The sequence below is a fragment of the Amphibalanus amphitrite genome, unplaced genomic scaffold (genome assembly GCF_019059575.1).
Source record: "Amphibalanus amphitrite isolate SeventyFive unplaced genomic scaffold, NRLGWU_Aamphi_draft 000065F_arrow, whole genome shotgun sequence".
In the NCBI taxonomy this organism is placed as follows: domain Eukaryota; kingdom Metazoa; phylum Arthropoda; class Thecostraca; order Balanomorpha; family Balanidae; genus Amphibalanus; species Amphibalanus amphitrite.
Window position 1 is genome coordinate 704,472 of NW_024881561.1, and position 24,873 is coordinate 729,344.

General features: G+C 52.6%; 2 protein-coding genes across 6 annotated transcripts; one reads left to right on the top strand and one right to left on the bottom strand.

Moving 5' to 3' along the window:
- The first annotated feature begins 98 nt into the window (after positions 1-98).
- On the top strand, positions 99-22,530 carry LOC122378820 (peroxisomal N(1)-acetyl-spermine/spermidine oxidase-like). 5 transcript variants are annotated; one of them, XM_043360348.1, is made up of 7 exons: positions 99-126; positions 10,877-11,165; positions 16,818-16,987; positions 19,126-19,350; positions 19,612-20,225; positions 21,095-21,212; positions 21,846-22,530. In XM_043360348.1, the coding sequence occupies exons 2-7, from the start codon at positions 10,877-10,879 to the stop codon at positions 22,068-22,070; spliced, it is 1,641 nt and encodes a 546-aa protein (XP_043216283.1). In that variant the 5' UTR covers positions 99-126; the 3' UTR covers positions 22,071-22,530. The 5 variants fall into 5 exon arrangements, with proteins under 5 accessions (XP_043216283.1, XP_043216282.1, XP_043216284.1 ...); XM_043360347.1 differs by having other exon boundaries at positions 107-342; XM_043360349.1 differs by lacking the exon at positions 99-126 and adding an exon at positions 6,229-6,343.
- LOC122378821 (motile sperm domain-containing protein 2-like) lies at positions 22,390-24,652 on the bottom strand. The gene is made up of 5 exons (XM_043360352.1): positions 24,368-24,652; positions 24,057-24,169; positions 23,576-23,773; positions 23,244-23,357; positions 22,390-23,034 (listed from the first exon to the last, which is right to left on the bottom strand). Exons 1-5 carry the CDS (start codon positions 24,480-24,482, stop codon positions 22,810-22,812), a joined length of 765 nt encoding a protein of 254 aa, XP_043216287.1. The 5' UTR covers positions 24,483-24,652; the 3' UTR covers positions 22,390-22,809.
- Positions 24,653-24,873: the final 221 nt, after the last annotated feature.

The following is a 24,873-nucleotide window of genomic DNA, read 5'->3' on the forward strand; positions in this document are numbered from 1 at the left end:
ATCTCCGATATGGAAGCTCACAAAGTTTCAGTAGTGGCGTGCTTTTTACAAGTAATGGCGCATTACCCATTTTGGCTTTGCTTATTTTTATTGAGCGATCGTGGCCGTGCATTAGCGTTGCAGAAGGTGGGTAACAGTGTTCCATGTTGGTTCCATGTGCTATTTCCAAGCTGCTGCGGTGATCGGAAAGCTCTTGATTGTGATCGGCGAGGCCGGGAAGAAGGAAGAGGACTTTTTAAGTCCAATTTGTTTTTGTTTATTCAATTCTTTTGGAGAAGCATCCATTTTTCTTTTTCTTCCATTTCGTTTTGATTAATTGTCGGGTGGAAGCTCGGCCACGTGGTGAGTCACAATCGCCTCAATGAGTGATTGGGATCCATTGCGGAAGTGTAGGCTGGTGTGTAAATGATGGGGACACCCAGAGCTACAAAGAGGTCCAGAGTAGATAACATGAGAGAGACCTTTTGGGGTGATGAGGACTCGGGGTTATACCTGAGTGTCACCCTGAAGTCAGGGAGTCCGATCAAGGGTAAAGGCTGGCCTTGGGTTCAGACTTGCATTAGGGGCATCTTAGGAGGACAAGACCGAGTATCAAAGGCGACATTTCAGAATGATGGGAGTCTGTTGCTGAAAACAAAAAATGAAAGGCAATCTGACAGACTGCTGAAAGCGACAATGTTCGGAAGTGAGGAGTGCAGTGTTCAGAAAGCAGAGAAACTTAACACAAGCAAAGGCACTATCTATGCCTTTGACCTGACTGAACTTACCGAACAGGAGGTAGTGGGATGGCTCCAGGAGTTTGGAGTGGTTGGAGCGAAACGGGTGACAAGGAGGGTGGGAACTCACAGGGAAAACACCCCTCTGCTCATCTTGACATTTGACAAGCCAACGTGCCCAACACAACTACATTTTGATTATGTGTCCTATGAGGTGCGAAGGTACATTCCTAACCCTCTGCTCTGCAATCAGTGTGGCAAATATGGTCATGTTCAGGCCAAGTGCAAAAGTGTTGCCTTATGTCTGAAGTGTGGGGGTGAGAAACATGAAGGGGACTGCTCCCCCAAATGCATTAACTGTACTTCTGATGACAGACATCCTTGTTACTCCCACGACTGCCCAGTCTGGAGAAAGGAAAAGGAGGTGTGTGAAATCAAAGTAACACAGGATATTTCATACGCTCATGCTCGGAGGGAGTATGAGAAAAAGCACCAAAGACCCACAACACCGGCATATTCCACTATACTTCAGACATCACCGACCACACAGCAACAGAACCACCTGGATACTTCTCTGAGGGAGCGGGTTGTTGTACTGGAAACAAAGGTGGATAAGATGCTGTCCCTTCTCAACAAACTGGTGAGTCAGGCAGGGGTTAACACCTCTGATGAGACACTCCAGATCCCAAACCGAGAACCTGAACTGAGAGACTGTGTCCCAACCCCTGCACAACTACCACGTGAGGTGGGAGACAGCATGGCTGAGGACAATCCTACTCCAGGTAGTGGAAATGGGAGTTGTCAAAATGCCCAGGTCGATGTAGAGACTGACACCTCTGATGACATGGAGGATGGGGAAAGCCAAGAGATTGGCAAAAAGGGAGTACACTGGACCAAAGTGGCCCGTCATAGTAGAGATAGGAATAGAGGTGGAGGAAAAGGCAAACATCCAACATCCCAAATGCATCCATCGTCTCAAGAAGAGACTAGAGGAAAACAGGAACCCCTCACTGAACAGAGGACGAAGAAACGAATGCCCAGTCTCACTAGGATGGGCACCCCACCCACCTAGTAGAAGGCCAGGCAGTAGAAAGGCTGTATATAGTGCAGAGCATCAACAAGTTTTTAGTGTTGAATTGTGTCTTGGTTGACAGTGCACATTGCACTGAATGTTACATACATCACACAGATAGTGTGCACAATGCATATATGTTCCCATTGTGGAAGCTTTGGTTTGAAGTGGTATGTATTTATTTGATGATAAGTTACACCTTTAGTTTTTTCAATGGGTCTTAGCATCCTACAATGGAATGCACGAGGGCTCATTGGCAAATGGGCCGAGGCAAAACCCATGTTCATGCATGGTAACTTCAGCCTCATATGTATTCAAGAGACTCATTTCATGATGAATGACAGGTATACTTTCCGATTACCTGGATTTTCTGCGTATCATGAATACTCACGTCAAGGAGGACGGGGTGGAGGAGTGTCTATATATGTGTCTAACAACTTGTCACACTTCCAGGTACAGGTACACACTACATTACAGGCAGTGGTATGTTCGATAAGGGTCCAAAACAGACGAATTGCGATCTGTTCATTGTATCTTCCACCGAATGAGACCTTCTCTTTTACTGAGATGGACCAGTTGATCAAAGAGCTTCCTAAGCCCTTTGTCATTTGCACGGATGCCAACAGCAAACATATGATGTGGGGTAGCCAAATAAATGACACTCGAGGCAATATCTGGATGGATGTGATTAACTTGAATACCTTGTGCGTGTTGAACGATGGTCAACCAACTAGAATTGACGATTTTACAGGCCACGAGTCATTTATTGACTTAACTGTCACAACAAGCGACATTGCTCCCCTGATGGAATGGGATACTGACAAGGACCTCCATTCAAGTGACCATTTCCCCATACACATTAGAATGGGTTCTGATACAGGAACACCACCACCAAATGTTCCACCTTTATTTTCAGGTTGGAATATTAAGCGAGCTGATTGGACTGAGTTTCAGAGGCACTTTTCTTTTAAGTTTGATAGCAGAAATGGTGTTGAGAATTGTGACAACATGGTGGCAGCGATGCTGGAAACGGCCACCCAATTTATTCCCACCCGAAACTGTAACACTAGATACAAATGTCCATGGTGGAATGACCAATGCCGAAATGCCATTAGGGAGAGAAGGCGTGCTCAGAATCGAATGAGGAGAGACCCACACTCTGAGTTTCTGCGAATTGAATATCGTCGAGCCAAAGCAAAGGCTCATCGCACAATCCGTGAGGCAAAGGTAACTTCATGGAGGGAGCTCATATCGATGTTTAACCACCGAACACCAATGAATAAGCTATGGGAGACGCTTCGGAAATTTAACTACAAAGGTCGCATATCCCGACAATACCCGGTACTGTTTGAAAATGATGCAACAATCGATGATCCTCTTGAGGTGGCTAACACGTTTGGACGTTTCTTTGCTGGTCTGAGTGGACGTTCTATGTACTCTGATGTATTTTTACAACGAGAACGGACACTTGTTGATTCCATGCCGGACTTTGGGAGTGAGAACACAGAAGACTATAATAAAGAGTTTTCGTTCCGTGAACTGACTAATGCAATATCTAGATCAGGTTCTACTTCAGTTGGGCCGGATAAAGTGCACTATGAATTTTTCAAGCACATGGATGAAGGGCAATTGCGTGAACTGTTGGCACTTTTCAACTTTTTGTGGCTAAATAATGTTTTCCCACAAACATGGAAACATTCGTATGTTGTTCCTATATTGAAGCCGGGCAAGGACTGTAACAAAGTCAAATCATATCGACCTATTCAGTTAACTTCTGTTTTGTGCAAACTGATGGAAAGAATGATCGGGAAGAGACTGAGCTGGTATCTAGAGAGGTTTTGCCTGCTATCTAGGTTCCAGTGTGCCTTTCGGGAGAACAGGAGCACAATGGACCACTTGCTACGACTGGAGTCCCAGATTCGAGATGGATTCCTCCATCATAGCACTACAATTGGAATTTTTCTCGATTTAAAATCGGCATACAACATGGTGTCTCCTACTATGCTCATGCATCGTCTTTTTGATATGGGTTTTCGAGGACACTTGATGTACTTTGTCCAATCGTACCTAAGTCGACGAACGTTTCAGGTTCGATGTGGTGTGCTATCGGACACATTCTCTCAAGAATACGGACTTGTGCAGGGTGGGGTGTTATCGCCAATGCTTTTTAACATTGCTATTAACTCGATGTTTAATGATATCCCTCGCGGTGTCTCCTATGCCATCTATGCTGATGATTGCACGATTTGGACACAGGGTAGACGCCTACCTGAACTGTTTCACACATGTCAACAGGCTCTGCACAAAGTTGGTGAATGGGCGCTTAACAATGGATTTTCATTCTCAGCAGAAAAATCCACAGCGGTCATGTTCAGACGTGGATTAAGACATGTTGACCTGGGGTCTTACCCCACCCTTGTGATCAACAATGCAACCATTCCTTTTGCTGAACAGGTTAGATACCTGGGAGTTTTGCTAGACAGCAAACTAAACCTTAGAGCGCATGTAGAGTATACGAAAGCGAGGGCACAGAAACGAATCGCTCTTCTCAAATGTGTATCAGGCAAATCCTTTGGCGCTGATCGAGTGATTCTCCTTCGAATGTATAAAGCTCTAATTCGTCCTATTCTCGATTATGCTGCAGTGCTACTAGATGGGCCGGGCAGTCGCATTATTGATTCACTTGAGTGCGTACAGAACACAGCACTACGTATTGCGACTGGAGCACTGCGAACCAGCCCTGTACGATCAGTGCAGGTTGAAACCAACGTGGTTCCTCTTAGCCTCAGGAGGCAAGACCTATCCCTAAGATATTATCTCAAGGTACAGGGAGACATTCGACATCCATGTCGCAAAGTGGTTGATATGGAGAGCAACCAACACGTGTATGAAGGATTATCGGAACATTATATGAGAAGGATCTCTGGATTTCCTTTTTCACATAGGTTGTCCACCATGTGCAGGGAACTTGGTCTCCGATTACCACGAAACACGGTGAACCCACGTGGACTAATACCCCCCTGGCTCTTACCTGACGTTACCACGATGATGTTACTCAATGGCACGAGACACATGACAGAAACGGACATACATTTAGCGTTCCAAGATGTGCTTGCACAATATCCAGGTTTCCGGAGATTCTACACTGACGGTTCTAAGATTGATGGATCGACTGGTTGCGCTTTTACAGTGAATAATGCTTTCTTTTCCCACAAACTGGAGCCATGGATGTCTGTGTTTACTGCGGAGTTGGTGGCCATACGCGAAGCGCTTCGTTACATTTCGGATCATCGGGTTGACAAAGCAATGATCTGCTCGGACTCGCAATCCGCGATACGTGCTATAGCGTCTCACAATCGAGAACATTGCATTGTCATAGAGATTTCTGAGATTCTTTACCAGCTCTCACGTGATCGACGCCAATGTATCTTTCTGTGGATACCAGGACACAGTGGTGTAGCAGGCAATGTAAGAGCCGATCATTGGGCCAGAATGTCTCACCAGAAACCGAATGTCACACATGTTAATGCAGGGTACAGAGAGTTTCTGCCCATGGTACGCAAGAGTACCAAAGATAAGTTCGCTGAGATATGGCACGATTACCGCCCGACGCTCCTTAAAGAGGTTAAGCCAAATGTCGGCCAATGGATGTCGAGTTCTCGCAGTAATCGTAGAGAAGAAATCATACTGACGAGGATGCGATTAGGCCACACTCTTCTTACTCACAGACACATTCTTGATCGCGAACCTCCACCGATATGTGACCGTTGCCGATGTGCACTTGACGTTCCGCACATCTTGTTGCATTGTCGGAAATTCTGTGCCGAAAGACGGAACCTGGAAATAGAATGTCTCATATCCAATGTCCAGATGAATGTAGGATCTCTACTGGGAAATGAATTTCCCTTGATCACTGATGCTGTGTTTGCATATCTTACTGAATGCGGTGTTGCTCAGAGATTGTGAGACGATGTGATAAGCACTGTGATTTTGTGATGTCCAACACTGCTGTGACTTATTGGTGAACTAATTAGAGTGCGTGTTATCGATGCTCTGTATTGATTGTGTCTGTAGTTTAGTTAGACAATAGTCAGTTTTCACTCCCAAGTAGTTGTTCTAGAATCTACCGTATCCAGACCACCTCTTTGGTCTATGTAGCCTAGCTGAAACCCCAGTAGTGTAACCAGGATGCCACAACTACGGCCGAAAACTAACCGTTTCTGCCTCCGGCAGAGACCTTCATGTCTACATCCTCCCAAAGCAAGTCCACACCACGGCTATACCTATCCTAAATCCGTAACCCTGCTTAGTCACCCTGCTTAGTTCCCTTTACTCATTAAGAAGAAAAGAAGAAGAAAGACTGCCATCAAAAGAAGTTGGACGCAAGAGCCAAGCTGCTACGCGCCCTAACCCAGAACAACAACAACAACAAGCATTAGCGTTGCAGCAAGGCTATATAAACCCGTTGCAGAGGCGTGCGGATTTCAAGGGAACGCCCACTACTTCTAATTTATATGTACGGTGGCCTTCGATAGACTGAGGCGGGCGTTTACTGGTGAGAAACAAATTCATTCAAAGCGTGTCCATCGCTTTGAAAGCGATGGACAAAGCAAAACCCAGCATCCCAATCCAGGTCAAGGTGTATAAGGGCAGACGTCACACGAAGGCATTCCAAGTTCCAACCATTCCAACCAAAGAGAGGCGCTATACCCCAAGATCTATACCCGGAGGCCGGAGATGCTTCTTTCCAACTGAACAAAAATAAGCCTAATCTAACCAGACCTAAACTTACCTACAACCTACAAACCTACAATCTACAAACCTACAATCTACAAACCTACAAACCTATAACCTACAGACCTACAACATACCCTACAAACCTACAACCTAAAACCTTGCTAAAACCTATGGCGCCTCTCCTCGATTGGAAAACCTTAATGTGATGTCTGCTCTACTAATGCTGTCGGTTCTGCATTCAGCATCCTGACCCTGCGGCCTGCTCTCAGGTTCAGGCTTTCCAGATTTTTTTGCTTGAGTACCTATTTATTGAATTACGCACAACATTGCAAAAATTAAGTACTTAAAGCATCAAACAAATTTTCAATTTTGATGATATGAGCCAACTAAAATGCTTGAGTAATGGGTAGTTTGCCTCAATTGAATTACATAATACCTACCTACAGATTGTCCAATGTCCATTGAATTGTATTCATTTGTTGAGTTGCCTTCATTCAACCTGAACTAAGGTCAGTAGGCGGAACTATGGTCAAGCGTACCCATTTTCGGGAACGCATTTTCGTTCCCATGTTTGGGAACGATAAACCCAAATATGGGAACGCCATGTAGGCATTATTTAAAACAAGAAAAAGAACCGTTAAATGACGTCCAAAAAATATAAAACGATCGTGAACCGCCTGATATTTGTCTCAATATTGTTGGGAAAGAGTTTGATATTGTAAGGCCCATCGCAGTTTCAAATCGTTCCCCTATTTCTAAAGCAGTCCATCATCCGGGCCGCGAGCCCAAATTTGGGAACGCTCTCGTACACTGGCGCTGCAAGCGTTCCTTATGATGGGAACGGCGTACCCAATATTGGGAACGATTTCACCGACGCCTTTCAGGGGCTATTTTCATTAACAAGCATCACGTCCAACGCCGCAAATCATTGTTAACACAACAATCATCAGATGACCTTTCCGGCAAGACCGTCGCATGTTTCGCCCGGTCTTCTGCGCTTTTATTCCCGTCGATCTCGCAGCGGGCACGCCCCCCTCTGCAGGATTACGTAATTCACAACGCTCAGCGATGTTCAACAAGGTCTTCCATGCCTATATCCACCGTCTGCGCCAAGGGTGGAGACATGTCAAGCACCTGTCTGTTTATCACCGATAGTTGACGAGCACAAGGAAGTATCCAAAAATGGGAACGCTGAATATGATACACCCTCAAAACACCTAGTCCCAATGAAAATCTAGTTTTTTCCTTTCTTAATGAGTGTAAGTGGCAAAAGGCCTGGTAGGATGGGCACGAGGAATGATCAAATTCAGCATAAAAATTATAAATAAGCCACACAGAGCGACCTATATAAGAGAAATTCACCCAAAACGATCATGCTTAGAAACACGGAAGACAAAAACCACGCTCATGACGCTCCTTATAAAACAACGCTAAACAGCTAGCATCCAAATAAAATATGTCTTTCCGGGCTGATAAAATACAGCTGAATAATTTTAAACCACTGAAACTGAGTTTACAACAGAAGTTCGGTAAAATCACTGACGTTCCACGCGGTCGTGCGCCCCGACACCAAAAGTCAACAATATTACCTCGGGACTGTCCGCGTGTTCGCTTGCATATGTCAGCATCTGGTGTCGCTAGTATGAAACTTCATAACCAGGCGAAAATTATTATACTTGACCTCAAAATGTAAAAACGCTTCATTTTCCTTAAAATTGCATGTTAAATGTAGTATAACCCATGTTTTCACCATTCCGTCATTTCAAAAAATCATTAAAAATATCATTCGACGGTCAACTTCCTTGTTCAACGGTCAGATTAAAGATAATTTTATAGAGACTTAGTAGATACTTAAGTTAGCGTGCACTTTTTTGAGACGTGGTGCACTTTTGAGTTTTCGTGAACGAACGGCCGAAAAATTGCCTTCCGTTCTCATAAATGGGAACGCCCGTTCCCATATTTGGGAACTCCGTTCCCAAAAATGGGAACGTTCCTATATTTGGGTACTCATTACCATAGTTCCACCTACTGAGGTGTGTCTTGAATCCAGACTGGACAAAAATACATGTTATGCCGAACATGCCCGGCGTAGTGGTGGGGTAGCATCACAAGTTTCAGCGCACGCCCGATGTAACCGCTCCAAGTTCAGTTCAGTGCCTGGCGGAGGCTGAATTTTCGGTGCAGGGTGGCCACAATTTTTTTACGAAAGACGGTCACCGAGTGATGGTCAATCTAGCAGCAGACTTGCTCTGCGGGCGGCTGTGAAAAGGTTTCGGGACGAGACGTCCCCGCCCCGGTTGTCGCGTGCTCGAACTGGCGAGCCGCCCTGAGTCTACTCAGTGGAGGAGCGGCCGCCCAGGTGAGGCCTCAACCCTCAGCGTGGAGATAGGTATGGAAGACCTTGTTAAACATCGCCGACTGCAGTGGGCTCCTGCCCACTGCGGTATCGAGGGAAATGGGAGCGCGGACGACCTCGGACCTGGTGAAACAGGCGGTCGCCCCGCCCTCAAACGCCCGCTCGCTGACCAGGGCAGTTCATTGTGCGGCCTCGCATCAATGGCACGACAACTGGTCCGAGTCACTATTCAAGCTACTCCTCGGGAGCACGCCGCCGCTCCCTATTCCCGGAGAGGACCGAAAGGACGCCGTTTCGATGCACCAGATAAGGGCGGGCCACTGGGGCCGCTCGCTCCAGTACGGCACCGAATCGGCTGTCTTCACTCCGCCGCGTGCCAGCAGTGCCCAGACAAGCGGTGCCCAGCGGCGCTCTGCGCCGTGTGCCGAGAAGAGGCTGATGTGCCGGAGGCCCGGAGCACGTGCTGCTCCGCCCCGCTCGACCCTCGCTGGCTCCCGCCAGCCTCGAACACACCACTCCGCCGATTTTTGTGGCCCCGGAACTTCCGGCTCCGGACTTGGTTCACGGCACGACGCTACAGTGCGCTAAGCGTATTGAGGTATTGGACTTCCGTGAAAAAAAACTTATTCGAACGCTCAAACATGGGAGAGCGTACAAGGCTCCAGAATGCTGTGTCTGGTTGATATAACCTTGATTGGTAGATGATCACATGTGCTTTATATAAAAGTAGCTTAATTTTGGCACAAATAGGCACCCAATTTTCGGCACAAATCATGCAGAAATTTCAGCGCAAAATCGCTTGCGCCGAGTTCCGGCGCAAGAGGGTCTCACGGGCGTCCGGCGTAGTTTATGGATGTTTTCCAGTTTGGACCTGTCTGGTACCCAGGGCTGCGGAGTCGATGGATTTTCGGCGACTCCGACTCCGACTCCGACTCCGGCTTCCAAAAACCAGCTCCGACTCCGACTCCGCAGACCTAGCAGGGCTGCGGAGTCGACAGATTTTCGGTGACTCCGACTCCGACTCCGGCTCGGGTTTCTAAAATCGACTCCGACTCCGACTCCGGTCACAACTGTCGACTCCGACCGACTCCGACTCCGACTCCGACTCCGACTCCGACTCCGACTCCGCAGCCCTGCTGGTACCTGACTATGATCCATTTTGTCATGTGCCTGCTCCCTAGTCAAACACAATGTCTAACCATATACACATATCTTTCTGATTTGAGTCTGACCAGAGCTCAGCTGCTGTTATTTGGCGATTGTTTAAAGTGCTGCTTAATCTCATCATGTTGCTGCAAGAAAAGCTGTGCAATAGCTTGTCTAATTAGTGATAAGTATCCGACCCAAAACCTGTATAGTGGGCGGCGCGTGGTCGCGGACTACATCAAGTTTTTGCTCAGTAAACCGGTTAAACAGTGGCGCAATCTGTGTCGAAGCTGTCTGTCTGGACTGGCGACAGTAGCTCTGGGGCCGTCTGTGGCGCGGCAGGCTCTGTTTTGACGCGATCTGTCAGTCACCCGACTGTGCAGTCTCACACCGTAGGGATCTATTGGTGCGCCGTGGTGTATCGTCCGCGGTGTTTGCTGTCCGCTGGGTCCGTTATAGCTGGTGACACGGTACGCGGTGGGTGTGATACCAACACAGTTCGGAGCAGTGCAGGTCAGCCGGGGCTGCAGTCTGCTTACTACTGCGGGCCGGTGAAGGAGCGGGGCGTCCTTGGTGCTGAGCGCTGTCCGGTGACAGGGCGGGGCCGATGTGATACCGCTGCCATAGCTGACAGTTCGCGGTCAGTGTCACACCGCTGTCATATCGCTCAGTGTGGGCTGTGAGTTGTGACATTGTGACAGTGTGGTCGGGTCGGTGTCACACCGCTGTCCGGTGAGAGACTGTGCTGTCAGTGACACCGCTGTCACACCTCCCAGTGTGTGCTGTAACATTACGTAGTCGGTTTGCTACTGCAGTGTCGCTGACGCCGAGCCCCCGTCCGTCCGTCAGATGGCGGCCGCTATGGCCGATACTGACCTGAGCTCCGCTGAGGGTGCCGGTCCGGCCGGACAACAGCCGGGTCAGAGCTCCGACCCGACGCCGGATCAGGAGCGGGCCGGTCAGGAGAAGCCGCCGAACACCGAGGAGGGGCCGGTCGAGCACCACCAGGTGCTGATTATCGGCGGCGGCGTCAGCGGCCTCTCGGCGGCCTCCTGCCTCGTGAAGAACGGCATCACGGACTTCCGGCTGCTGGAGGCGCGCGGCCGGCTCGGCGGACGAGTGGTGGGCATCACCGTCGGTGAGTACCGACCGGGGCCGGCGGGGCGGGCGAGGCAGGAGCGTGGACGGGGGTATATTATTGACGCGAGGGGTGATTGATTCTATCTATCGTCAGGTGGTTTGTACCCAATACCGAGAATTACGTCGTACAGCTGCGTAGACAGCGTAACTCGTGCAACACGAAGAGAATGCATACTAAATTGACTTATTTTCGGTAACCTGTGTTGTGTTTTACTCCATCAGTCGGCACCGCCGTGGGGTGTTCGTTGGCAAACTGCGGACCGGACGCTCATCCTGTATCTGTCACTGCCAGTTCTGTGAAACAATATGGTTCGATGTGCACCAGACACACATAACCCACAGTGCCCGCCCGACCCAGACGATTCCGTCTGCCGTCGGTTATCTCCCACCCTGCCGTGCTTTGCCACGGCTGGGGACCGGTCGGTACGCCCGGGGACGCCCTATCGGTCAGGGCAGCCGTGCCCTCTCCGTGAACAGCCGGTATCTGATGCACATCCTCTCCGCGGCGCTGCAGACGGACCGAACCGTGTTACCAACGGAGCGGCGGCGGCTCGGGCGTTATCGGGCCCCAGTGCTGCTAGGGCTCGGCCGAAACTTCGTCTCATTTTTCGGACGTTAATGAGGTCCTTGGACGATTTTATGAAGCTTGATTAGTTAAAACCCCGTTAGTTCGAGTTCCAGACAGGACATGCATTCGCTTCTCTAGTTCAATGAATATCGGATATGGCGTGCACTACTCGCTTAGTTTCCATTTCACCATTGCCATAGGCAGCTCATAGCTAGTTCATTAGGTAAACAGTAAACACGTGGTATCCGGCGTCACATGGTGAACCCGGTCGGCGGACCAAATGCACGGTCTGGTGGACCCCCGCGCGGCGGACCAATATCAGGCCTGGTGGACCCCCGCGCGGCAGACCAGCGTCAGCTCTGGTGGACCCCCGCGCGGCGGACCAGTGTAGGTCTGGTGGACCCCCGCACGGTGGACCGATGTTAGGGACTGGTGGACTCTCTGACTCGGGCTGTTTACCCTAAGACGTACCGTGACCGGCGTCGGATCGGTCCCCCGCGCCCTGTTAAATCATCGGGTGATGTGTCACTAGGTGATGTGTTGGTGATGTTCATAAACAGAGCAGCCAGCGGTGTCTGCTCATGGCAGGGGACGCTCTGTAACCAGCGATGGTGTGTTTACATAGCTGTTATTATGTGAGTGGTGGCTCGTATGAAGCGCTATAATGTTTAAAAGAAGTAGCCAAAAGGAGTTCGTTGGATAATACCAAAAAGGAGCTAATAATAATGCCAATGTCAATTGGAAAATACTTAAAAGGGAGAGATATCTTACTTATGGGTTCGAATATTGATCTTGTAAAACTTTTGCATATTCGACGTGCGGATATGGAACCTTCAGATTCATTGGGCCCTGTGGTGGATCTTTGTCCCTATTGGGATTTGTTTTAATAAATAAAATGGGGTCGTTGTTTGGTGTTGACGCGTTCAAGGGATGTAACACGATGAGGTGATCACTGGTCCGTGTGCCGTTTAGTTCACATTTACGGAGAGGATTTTCAGACAGACGAGTGAGTGAAACGATCTGCCTCACACCGTGTATATTTCTCATCCATTTTATTTTTTATTTTTTGTTCAATATGCTTGTCCTCCGAATGATCCGATCGCCATCATAAGTAAGGGTTCCTACCGATAGTTTATTTCGTTTCCGTTGTGAAATTAATTATCGGCCTATTTATCATGGAAATCGACCGTAGCTCGCTTGGTCAGCTCGGGCGCCAGGAAACATGCGATGGCTCAGTGCATCGGTCCGAACACCAGGCGATTGCTCAGCTCGTCTACTCCCACTCCAGACGGCTGCTCAGTTCGCCTGCTCCGACTCCAGGCTGATCTGCACGCCGCGCGCCTGGAGCCGCTGGTCGAGCGTGGTATCGCCGAACGCGGCTCCGGGCGGCAGCGCTCCGCCGCGGCCCGGCATTCGGTCCGTCTCGCGCAGCAGGCAGACGGCGCACTGGACCACGCACAGCGCCGTGGTCAGGTAGGCCGCCTCGGGGAACTGCATCCGCAGTGTGATTCGGGTGTCGGGCGGCCCGGCGGCGTCCGGCCGCCGCCAGCCCTCGCCCTCACACACCACCGTGAAGCGCGCCTGGCGCACCTGCTCGGCGGAGGGGCCGCGCCGGCTGATCAGCCCGGCCGACAGCCGCTCCGGGAAGGCGCGCAGCATCCACTGGCCGCCGGGCAGGAAGCACAGCAGCCCGAACAGGACGGCCGTGAGCGCGATCACCAGGCCGCGCCACAAGCCGGCCACGGCCACGTACTGCTGCATCTGGGCGGGCGGCGTGCCGCAGTGCCGCAGACGCCAGGCGGCCGACCGATGGTGCACCAACACGTCCGGCCCCAGGAACGGCAGGCACCAGCGGCCGCCGAGCGGCGCGGCGCGGTGCAGCAGGCCGCGCGAGCGCAGCGGGTAGCGGGCGGCCGGCAGTGGCGCCGGGAACAGCCGCCGCTGCAGCCGCAGCACGGGCAGCACGCAGGCCGTGCCGTGGATGCTGGACAGCCAGGTGCCCCAGTGGACGCCGCGGTAGCCGGCGGCGCCCGGCTGCATGTGCAGGTAGCAGCGGAACCCGCTCAGGCCGCCCGGCAGCGCGCGCTGCAGCAGCACCGAGCCCAGCTCGGCCGGGATCGAGTCGAAGCCGCACGTGCTGACCAGGTAGACGCCGCTGCGCTCGGCCTGGTCGTGCAGCTCGACCTGACACCGCTCGGCGAACAGCCGCTCGCCGCAGATGTCCACGTAGTGTGTGCCGGCGCGCAGGCAGGCGCGCACCACCGGCCAGCCCAGCTCGTGGTACGGCCCGGTGGCATTGATGAGCACGGCGGCGCGCTGGCACAGCCGGTTCAGGCTGACCGTGCTGGAGATATCGGCGTGCAGCACGCTCACCTGGCTGCTGACGGAGCTGCCGAGCAGCTGGCGCAGCCGGCGGGTGTCCCGGCCGGCCACGCCGACCCGCAGACCCAGCTGGTCGGCCACCGCGCTCAGCTCGGCGGCGATGTAGCGGCCCGTGAAACCGGACGCGCCGAGCAGCACCACGTCGAGCCGCTCCAGCGGGCCGACACCGTCACCGTCACCGTCACCCGCGGCGGCCGGCCTCGGCGGCATGGCGGCGGCGGCTGGTACGGCCTGTGTCGCTACAGAGACGGCAGGATGACGCTGGGCGCTGTGAGAGTCCCCCTCTGTGTGTGGGTGATGCAGCCGGACCCCGACCCAGTCACGTCTGCCGCGCGGGCCGCCACTGGCCGCCTCCTCTGCTCTGGAGAAGGAGGGCGGCGCCTGCTCCGACCCGCTCGGCGTCTGTTCGCCCACCGGCTGTGGCGCGGTGATGACCGGTCTGATGACCGTCTAATGACCCCTGATGGGCCATGTGTGCTGATGGGTGGCACCTGTGCCGTGCGCCGTCCGCCGCCCCTCCGCCGTCCGCCGCCCCTCCGCCGTCCGCTGCCCCTGCCGCCGCCGGGGTCGGATCGATCGCGGTATCATCAGTAAACACGCCTGTGTGAGTTTGTACTTAGATAGTCCCAATTAGGCTTCCGTCGGGTGATTACGGAGCGAGCGAAGCGAGCGTAGTCTTTCCTTAGATTAACGGAAATTTCTGAGCATGAGCGGCCGGCCGGCCGGCCGTGGTCACGATTCTGCGACGCTTATATCTCAGCAACCACTTGACCGATTTACACGCGGTAATTTTTGTAGGGTAGCTTCATTCCTTCTACCAAGTATTGGACTATTCCCGATGCATGTGGGTGACCCCTTATGCACGTGCCACGTGCAAAACGAAGAGGTGTCACTTTTGTAATTGTTGCAATATCTCGGTAACTACTTGGACGATTGCGCTGAAAGTTGGCATGTAGGTAGGCACCCACTAGGCAATGCATATCCATGTGCCAGAATTGGGGTGCTGCTGCACGTGCGCACGTGCAGGGGTCGATTCCAGATCTCGAGAACGGCTGGAACGATGGCGCTCAAATTTGGCACATGGTTAGGGACCGGTTAGTAGGGTGCCGTGCAAAAGTCAGTTGGGACCCATTTTGCACGTGCGCACGTGCAGGGTGCCGCTTCCAGATCTCGAGAACGGCTGGGCCGATTGTGCTCAAATTTGGCACATCGCTAGAGACCGGTTAGTAGGGTGCCGTGCACAAGTCAGCTGGAGGTACCCCCTCGAAATTTCGCACGTGCAGAGCTCACCCTCTCGCTCGCTCCGTTAGTCGCCCCAAAAGGCGTTATACTGGTATGTGGGGTGGCTTCTCACTGGAGGAGCTGCTCTCTGCCTCCGCTCCAATTTGTTGAAAGCTCCCTTCTCTTCTGCTCGTCTCGCATTAGGCGTATTGTCGATACTTATCGTTCGGTATCAAGCGTTCGAATTACCTTCAGTCACAGCTTCCCTGTCCCCGCATCACTCTGTGTCAGCGAGTCGCGGCCGGTCGAATGTTTGACACGGCATAAAAGGTATGAAAAAAATTTGCGTGTCCGTATGTCGTCGTCGGGCATTCATATCGGCTCAGGACTTGCAGGGTATATAGAACAACAGGACATGTGTGGTCATATTTTTCGCCGTATAAACCACTGGACTCTTGGCGAGACAGAAGGCATTCATGCCTCATGCAACTGATATAAAACATTTATCGTTAGAACGGCATTGGGTCTGAGAACTGGAGGCGGAATGTTATTTGTGTGCCGGGATGTCGTGACAAGTGAGGTGGTAGCACATACGACTATCACACATACCCCTCCTGTCGTGAGGCGGTAGCACAGGCTCACACGTGCTCCTACTGTCGTGAGGCGGTAGCAGCTGCCACATTGGCCGCTCGGTCGGACTGGCTGCCTGCGCGGACACCGACCGAAGGTACCGTGCGGTCTGCTGGTTTGTTCAGGTGGCTGGGTGCACACACTGGTAGATAAGCCGCGCCGCGACCCGCCGCGTCCCGCCGCGACTCGCTGACGCAGAGAAATGCGGAGACAGGGAAGCTGTGGACGAAGATAACATAGTTCTTTTGGACCGCGGCTGCTTGTCTCTGAAATTGACTGTTGTGCGATACCAACATTTATATACAACACCTCTGTCTGCTCGACCCTGCAGCTTCCGTACATACTACTTAATCCAAACAATAATATGTCAATTCGCGACTTGTCATCTGTCCAGATGTCTTTGTCCCCCCCCCCCCCCCTGTGCAAGATCTGGCGACCATGATTGGAGGCGCGAGCTGATCACGTTAAGTGTTGGCGTGAATTTAGACTTGTTTTTTTTTTGTAACGCAACAATTCTTTTGTCTCCCTCGCATTTTCTTTATTTATTTTGTCTTCATTTTCCTTTGTTTTGTTTTTTTTTTCGCAGGAGCTACCCGTTTAACCTCCCTCTCTCCTACAGTTGCTGAAGCTGGGCGCCACGTGAAGTTATAACCCTCCCTCCCCCTTTCCCCCACAGACCAGCTGAAGGTGCACGCTGTATAACCCCTCGCTCCCCCTCTCCCCTACACACCAGCTGAAGGTGTCATCCCGTGTATACTGTATTACCCCTCCTTCCCTCCCCCCTCCCCACAGACCAGCTGAAGCTGCAGCTGGGCGCCATATATAACCCCTCCCTCCCCCTCCCCACAGACCAGCTGAAGCTGCAGCTGGGCGCCATGTGGATCCACGGCGTGCTCGGTAACCCCATCTACGAGCTGGCCGTGCGCAGCGGACTCATCAAGTCGATCCAGGACCAGCCGGTACACAGCCTGATGGCGTGCAGGGAGGACGGCCGGCCCATCCCCTTCCACATAGTGCAGGTCAGTCACAGATCGACCCCCTTCCACATCATACAGGTCAGTCACACGCCGCTCCGTATCGTACAGGTCAGTTACACACCGCGAAAGGAGGAGAACGATGATAGATAAAAATGCGGGAGGCAACGTTCTGCTGGAGAGAAAGGCAAGATGTGATCCTCTTGTCGAAGAAACGGAGAGAAATAATTCGATTTGGAGTAGCGGGGAGGCATGACAAATGTTCGGGAGATAAGGTAGAAATGACTAGGCTAGATAGAAACTGGGGATAGGATAGTGTTGATAGAAAGCATGGAAGACGGGACGCTGCCTGGAGGAGGGACGGGTAGACGGGTAGGCGGGAGGGGCGCGTCACCATGCGGCGTGCGGCGGCCAGGTTAGTATCTGGCCGGCTGTCTTTGTTTTCGGACTTGGCAGTGGTTAGGGCTGCGCTGGAGTCAGGGCTCCGTGCCAACGCAGCGTCACTGAGCGTTGCATAATTGGCTTACACTTGTTCATCATGCATACACACTAGAAGCGGTGTGAGCTGACTGCTGACCATTGCTACGATGTGTGTTGAGCGATGGTTTGAATGATAAATATAAAATAGTAATCATTATTAACCCTCGCCGGACCTATTGGTTTTCTACATACGCGCCGGCCGAGGGGGGGGGGGGGGCGGGTACGACCCCCCCTCGCCGTTTCGCCCCTGGTGGAGCTAGCGCGTCGCGGAAAAAACGAGCGTGTGCGCCGTTACGAGACGCAGAGATTGGTACCCGATTTTAAGGTCCTAGGTCAACCGGTGACCTCTGAGGTCAGGTCAAGTGCCCCAGGGTACGGTTCAGTTTTTGGTGAATAACTTCGCAAAAAACGGCCGCAGAGCCGCGATTTTGGCAGCATCGTGTTCGCCTTGCTCAGGCGCGTCGAATGATATACTTTTTGTTCGGGTCAGGTCAACTTGGGGTGTTGACCTCAGGTCAAGGTCAGGTCAGCACCCCCAGGCCACGAAGTTGGTCGAAAGAGGTCATGTCGCATATCATTCGATTCGGCAGGTCTTCCTGAGTCCATTGGTGGCTTTCTCGACTCGCTAGCTCAATTTGATCGGGAGTTATTGACGAAAAACTAATATGACCTTGATGACGTCATAAATGACGTCACGGAAGGTCAACATTGCAAAAGTGACGCATCTAACCTTGCAAGGAGTGCATCAAATCACGATTCTGTGTGCTTGAGATAGTTGGAGATCGTTCCCGGCGCCAGAATAGCAGTTTTCATTTTTCCCCATTGACTTATAATGGTGAGGTCACGAAAATGACCTGACCTCATATGACCTTTAGGAAAAATCCGAGATATACAAGTTGTGAGACTCATAATGGATACTAGATCCTGCAAGTTTCATTTCCCTGTGACATCTCCTCTGGCAGTGAGGGCGTTGCGAAGTTGCGACATCTGAAGACCGTGCAGAGGTTCACTTATGACGTCATAGGTCAGTGACCTGACCTGACCCAAAAATTCGGTTGGTGTCAAAAGATGCGGCTTGGATCAAAGGTCAGGTATGCCAAGTTTCAGCTCTCTATCGCCAGCGTGTTCGGAGCTATCGCGAAAAAACCCTATGGGGGGGGGGCGGCACCCGCCCCCCCCCCCTCGGCCGGCGAGGGTTAATGCTGCCGAGTTATTTAGAACATCCAATTGGGGATGTCAATTTCTGCGCTGTTTGACTTCAAACTCGAAAACCCTGAACATTCTTACGATAGTATCACATGAGTGGAGTTGGAACTAAACATGGTGATTTTTACAAAGCAGACCAATGTTTAGCAGACCTTTATATGAATACTCAATGGCGGCAAGCTGATCAAGATACGTGCCGGCTACACACATGTTGACACATGTTGTTAACATACTAGCACACGCTAACACATGTTGACTGTTGCGTACATGACTGCGCACTACATTGTGCACAGTTTGCTAAGCATTGAACCTTTTGAAATGTACTTCCTGAAGTCCTCAATCAGCAATGAATACCGCAATATGATAACGCAATATGATAGTTTCACTCATTGTCTGCTGTGCGGTCGCTTACAACCAAACACCTCGAACGTTTCCAACGCTGATCATTGACTCACCGCTACTACACTTATACCGAACTCTACCCGTATCCCCCACAGGAGGTGTACGACGCGTATGAGCAGTTCATGGACCGCTGCGTGGAGTACTTTCTGTGCAAGTACGAGCCGCCGGACGGGGTCCGCTCAGTGGGCGAGCACATTCGTCTGGAGGTGGACCTGTACCTGGCCGGACTGCCCGAGCGGGAGCGCGACGTGCGCCGGCTGCTCTTCGAGTACCTGCTCAAACGCGAGGCCGTCATCGCCGGGGCGCACAGCATGGACGAGGTGAGACTGAGCGGGGAGGGAGAGGGCGGGGAAGAGTCGAGTGGGAACGCGATGAGAAGATGCATTTGGGATCGCCCTGTTGTCAGATCGGGTGTAGTCGAGTGGGACGCCCGCTTTTGTTATGCCACGTGTGACGTGATTGCCACTGACTTGTGATGTGGGGCCCCACCTGGTATCTGTGTGACCGTCACCTGTCACCTGTCTGTCCTGTGACCTGTCACCGGTGTTATGTAAGGTGACCTGTGACCTGTCCTGCCACAGGTTGACCTGCTGGAGTGCGGCACGTACTGTGACCTGCCGGGCGGCAACATCCTGCTGCCGGAGGGCTACTCGTCGATCCTGGGCCCGCTGCGCCAGGACGTGCCGCCGGAGACGCTGCTGCTCGGTCACCCGGTGAGCCGGGTCAGCTGGGCGGCCCGGCCGGACCGCGTCACCGTCACCTGCGAGAGCGGCCGCCGGCTGTCGGCAGAGCACGTGGTGTGTACTGTGCCGCTGGGCGTGCTCAAGGAGCGCGCCGAGCGGCTGTTCGAGCCGCCGCTGCCGGCCGCGCGCACGGCCGCCATCCAGCGGCTCGGCTTCGGCACCGCCAACAAAATCTTCCTCGAGTACGACCGTCCGTTCCTTCCGGCCAACGTCACGGAGCTGCTGCTGGCCTGGGGCCCGACCGACCACAGCCAGCCGGTGGCGCAGCGCTGGCAGCGCAAAATCTACTCCTTCTCCAAGATGTCGGAGACGCTGCTGCTGGCCTGGGTGGTGGGTGAGGAGGCTGTTCACATGGAGACCCTGCCGATGGAAGAGGTCGGCCGGGTGTGCACGGAGGTGCTGGCTACCTTCCTGGACGACCCGTGTGTGCCGCGGCCCAAACGTACCGTCTGGTGAGTCCAGCGGGGGGGGGGGGGGTCGGGGACGACCCACAGTACATACAGTGCTGTTAGTGGTGGAGTATTTGGTTTGTTCAGGTGTTTCGTTTCCCCCAGCTGAATACCAGCTGAACATACTGGTTCTTTCTCACACTCGTGTCGAGCCGCCTTGAAGTGCAAACTGTTACCGTCGGAGAGTATTTGCGGTAACTACTCAAAGGCGTTGCGCTGTTTGCATGTTCAATATTGTGCTCGTATGTATATGTATTCTCCAGCATAAAGCTTCCGACTGAAACGTTGGCAGGCAACGTTTAAGAACGAGCAATGATCTAGGCGGCTGATCCGTTCCTGATTCCGTTCCAAATTACAGAGCGTCTTCAACAAGGCGTCTCCAACTCATTTTAGTAACAGCTGGCCTTTATCGCACTAATCCCCGTACGCAACAGACGCACGCCCCGAGTCCAAGAATCAGACATTTCACATCGTGACCTGCCGGGCCACATTGAAGATCTGCGACCCGTCCACGTGACGACGGAGCCCATCACTCGCAATTAGCGTTTGTTTGTGTACACTGTGACTCGCTGGCGTCCCTGTCGTGTATGTACAGTTATACACATCGCTGGCCGCTGTACCCCGGCCGCCACTGACCGGTACAGTGTGACTGGACGGTGGTCCTGACGTGTACCCGGCGCCGGTCGCTGTAACTATGCCGCCACTGACCGGTACAGTGTGACTGGACGGTGGTCCTGACGTGTACCCGGCGCCGGCCGCTGTACCCCCTCCGCCACTGACCGGTACAGTGTGACTGGACGGTGGTCCTGACGTATACCCGGCGCCGGCCGCTGTACCCTGCCGCCACTGACCGCTACTCTAACCGTCCGCAGCTCCGGCTGGAAGAGCCAGCCCTACTCGCGAGGCTCCTACTCGTTCATCAAGACGGGCTCCACGCAGGCCGACATCTACACCGTCGGCTCGCCCATCCTCGCAGAGGACGGAAAAACGGTCAGTGCTATACAGATAACCTCATGGGTAGCAACAGGACTCATGGTGTCTGGAGTCGGGTAGATAGTTTGATTACCGTTAGAGCGGTGCTGCAGTTGTTATATGTAGCCTCGGATGCAGTAGGTGAGGTGAAGACAGTGGATTATTCATGGCGTACTACTAAAAGCGCCACACTTGCATCTGCCAGAAGTGGGACAAAAATAGGGACTGCATTGGTGCAATAGTGGCTGTTGTTGTCGGTCGTCCCAGTGGATACGGGATAATGATTGTAGCTACCTCCCATCATAAAACGTGAGCTCTACTCCAATTACGCCATCAGAGTGACGCCACATCTTCCCACTCGTCAGGTTCTTGGGACATTGTTGTGTTGTCCACATGTTACCCTAAGCAGCACTCAGTTCGTGCCTTGTCGTTTGAAAAGCAAAGGCAGGAAGAAAAGTCGCAGAAACGTCGCTTGTGTTGTTCTTTACTCGTTACTGATAAGGATAGCAATGGTTGGTTATTATTCTTGCATGCTATTTTTCCAGTACCTAGCGGCTTTCGACAGTTGCGACTGCAGCCGCTGACCCAGACAGATCTGTTTGTCCGAGTCATACATTGACCATTGTCACTGACTGGCGCCCTCTCCGACAGCCTCGTCTGCTGTTCGCCGGCGAGCACTGTCACCCTAGCTTCTACTCGACGGTGCACGGCGCCTACCTGACGGGCCGCAGCGCCGTGCAGCAGATCCTCTCTGCCACAGCGACGGCCGACGACGGCCGGCCGGCCGCCGCCGCCGACGAGCCGCCCACACTGCACCAGCCTGACGAGGACGCCACCGACCTGAGCGCCTGGCTGGCCGGCATAGACCTCACCTAGCCGCCGCCACAGCCGCTCGTAACATGGCCCGTAGAACACAGCGCCGTCCGTCCGACCGACCGACCGCCGGACGGCGCCCACCGCGCCAGGGTTTCATAGAATGTGTGACGCCGGTAGGGGTAGACGCGGGACGGGGTGGGTTTTTTTGGGGGGACGGGGGAGGGAGGGGACAGTCGGACTGGAGCACGCCGCCAGCTATTTGCTTGCGTTGCCTGCTCGCCGTCCCCCTTTTGCGGTGCTTCAGTGCGGGGCGTTTGACGTCCGTTTTGTGCCGTGGCCGCCTCTCAGACCCGCGGCAGCGGCGGCGGTCGCCTTGAGACCAGTATACGTGTATGTATTTACATGACATTGCCTTGCGTACATAAGTATGCGGTACAATTGTGCGAGCCTAGTCGGTTTGAGACGATGTGCAATCGAGACGCAGGTCGAGATATTTGAAATACAAGATGAGAGAACAGCATATGTTGTGTCCCGACTGGCTCGCTGCCTGGCGAATGGCACGGAGCGTAGACAGGCATCATGAGCTAATGTAAAACATTTCACTTCATTACATTGTCTCTGTCTAGCATGACGCAATCGATGTTCGATTCGAGTTAGGATAAATACGTGCGAAGTCGCCTACCACAAAGTCATCGCGCGATCATTGGCTAAATAACAGTCATCTGCAGTCATCGGCGGTCGGTACAGCTCATCAGTCGGATCACCCGGCGCCGGTCGGCTCGGCTCGGCTCGTCTGGACTCAGAACCAGGACCACCAGCCGACCAGCGCCGACTTGCGCACCATGCAGAGCGCGTAGCCGGCCGAGCCGCGCGAGCCGGTCAGTGCCAGCAGCACGTCGGCCGTGATGACGACCAGTAGCAGGGCGCCCAGCAGCAGGCCGAGCCGGGTGCGCCGCGATTGGGCGCGCCACTGACGCTCCGAGGTGCGCTGCTTGGCGTCCAGACGCTCCTGCAGACACTCCAGCTGAACGCAGAGCGGCGAGGGAGGTAAAGGACGGTCAGAGGAATATCTGAGAGGGTCCGGGTGAGACTCATGCTGAAGGAAGTTTTTGAAGACGAAGGAACGAATGAAGACCAAACTATGTGGAAGTCTGTTGTTTGAATTCAGTGACAGATTATATTTTGTTGTGAGGCTAATGGGGAAAAAGGTGCCATCACAGAGCGCCTGCCTACCTTGTCGCCGAGGTCCCTGATCTGCATGCCGATCATGACCGACATGCCGTCCCGGCGTCCGGACTCGACCACGCAGCGCAGCTTGTGCTCGAACCGCTGGTCATTGGGCAGGTTCTGCCGGCACGTCAGCGCGTGAGAGGATATGTGAGACGCGCTACGTGAGACATACCGAAATGACGGTGGCAAGTTCAAACTGTACATAGTCTAGCAATAGTAAACTATCCCATTTAGAAAATGGTAACGGCTGGTAGAAGATTAAAAGGAAAGGAAACAGAGCCACCCATCGATTAACAAACCCCACATCGATTATTCGTTATACGTTGCTTCCTTACCTTCCACAATTTGCAGAGCTCCTTCTGGCAGAGACAGTCGCTGGACACGGGTGTGGCCAGCAGCAGGAACTTGTCAGAGGCCACCTGGCTGACTGAGAAACCCTCGCAGAGCGCCAGCTCGATGGTCACGTGACAGCCGGGCGAGACGACGCCCGAGCTCGGCTTGACGCGAAACTTTTCCGGAGAGGTGGTCTTGACCTGCCGGGCCGCGGCGCGTGAGGAACAGACCACTCACACCACAGACGATAAGGAAACGGTCCGGTGTGCGACCCACTCGGGTATGTCATGCGTTATGGAGGATACAGAGGACAGAGGCTCTGACGAGTTACCTCGGGACGCATCACGAGTAATAGAGCAAGTCACCGTTCATCACGAGAGCCTGACAGGTGGAAAAAATATTGAGTCGGTATGAATAGGGAAGTAACATTGTCATGACGATGACGCAGGAAATACAGCGTCTTTCGGCCAATAATGTCCTTACTTTGAAGGCAACAGGTCCTGCGTTGATGTTGTTCAGCGTGATCGGTATCCTTGCATTGGGTAGGTCGGTAGGAAACCGCACCTCTTCTCCGGGCGACACGGTCAACAAGTCCGCTGCAAATACAGTTAAAATGTTATGATAAAATGATAGTGCAATGCTAAAAGCACTGATATTTCTTGTGACATCTGAGTATACGGAAAATACAGCAGCATCCTATCGGCATTTCAACGCGGATACAGAAAATCGTTGACTTTGCACTGTAGATATACGGATCGATGACATATTGGTCACATGAATGGATTTTTACATACCTATTTCGGCTGTATCGCATCCCATCTTCGATTCGCTGGTTCGTGTTCGTTCTCGACAACGGCTCCTGATTTTACCACGAACTACCTGGTGCGTTATGGTGCGTGTTGAAGTCATCCATGAAATCTTGTTTCACACTTTTTAACGATCCTAGCACGGCTTTCCAGACAATTAAATAATTCGAAAATGCTAGCATACCGCAATACAAGTCATATAACATACAGTTCGCTTCTTACAAAAACTTGACATAAAATTCGAAGTTGTTCGCATTTGACATAATTTGTTTTGCTGCAATTTATTTTTGCGCAGACGCACGCGGCAAAATGAGATAGCTCCTTATATCAGCGAAACCACATCACAAAAGGCAAAAACCATTTAAACCGAAAATTAGCATAAGGATGCTGTACATTCAATGTAAGGTAACAAGGAAATACGGATTGTCATTTTCAAATAGAAATCCATGCATCATATGCATCTTTCATTTTAATATGCATCACTAGATAACACA

What these genes read in the sequence shown, in the direction of transcription:
- LOC122378820 (XM_043360348.1), top strand. Translation starts at nt 10,877, where the DNA reads ATGGCGGCCGCTATGGCCGATACTGACCTGAGCTCCGCTGAGGGTGCC. An exon ending in AGTGGTGGGCATCACCGTCG is followed by an intron (nt 11,166 to 16,817) that starts GTGAGTACCGAC and finishes CCCTCCCCACAG; the next exon opens with ACCAGCTGAAGCTGCAGCTG. An exon ending in GGGCGCACAGCATGGACGAG is followed by an intron (nt 19,351 to 19,611) that starts GTGAGACTGAGC and finishes GTCCTGCCACAG; the next exon opens with GTTGACCTGCTGGAGTGCGG.
- LOC122378821 (XM_043360352.1), bottom strand. Translation starts at nt 24,482, where the DNA reads ATGACTTCAACACGCACCATAACGCACCAGGTAGTTCGTGGTAAAATC. An exon ending in CAGGACCTGTTGCCTTCAAA is followed by an intron (nt 23,774 to 24,056) that starts GTAAGGACATTA and finishes GCGGCCCGGCAG; the next exon opens with GTCAAGACCACCTCTCCGGA. An exon ending in AGCTCTGCAAATTGTGGAAG is followed by an intron (nt 23,358 to 23,575) that starts GTAAGGAAGCAA and finishes ACGTGCCGGCAG; the next exon opens with AACCTGCCCAATGACCAGCG.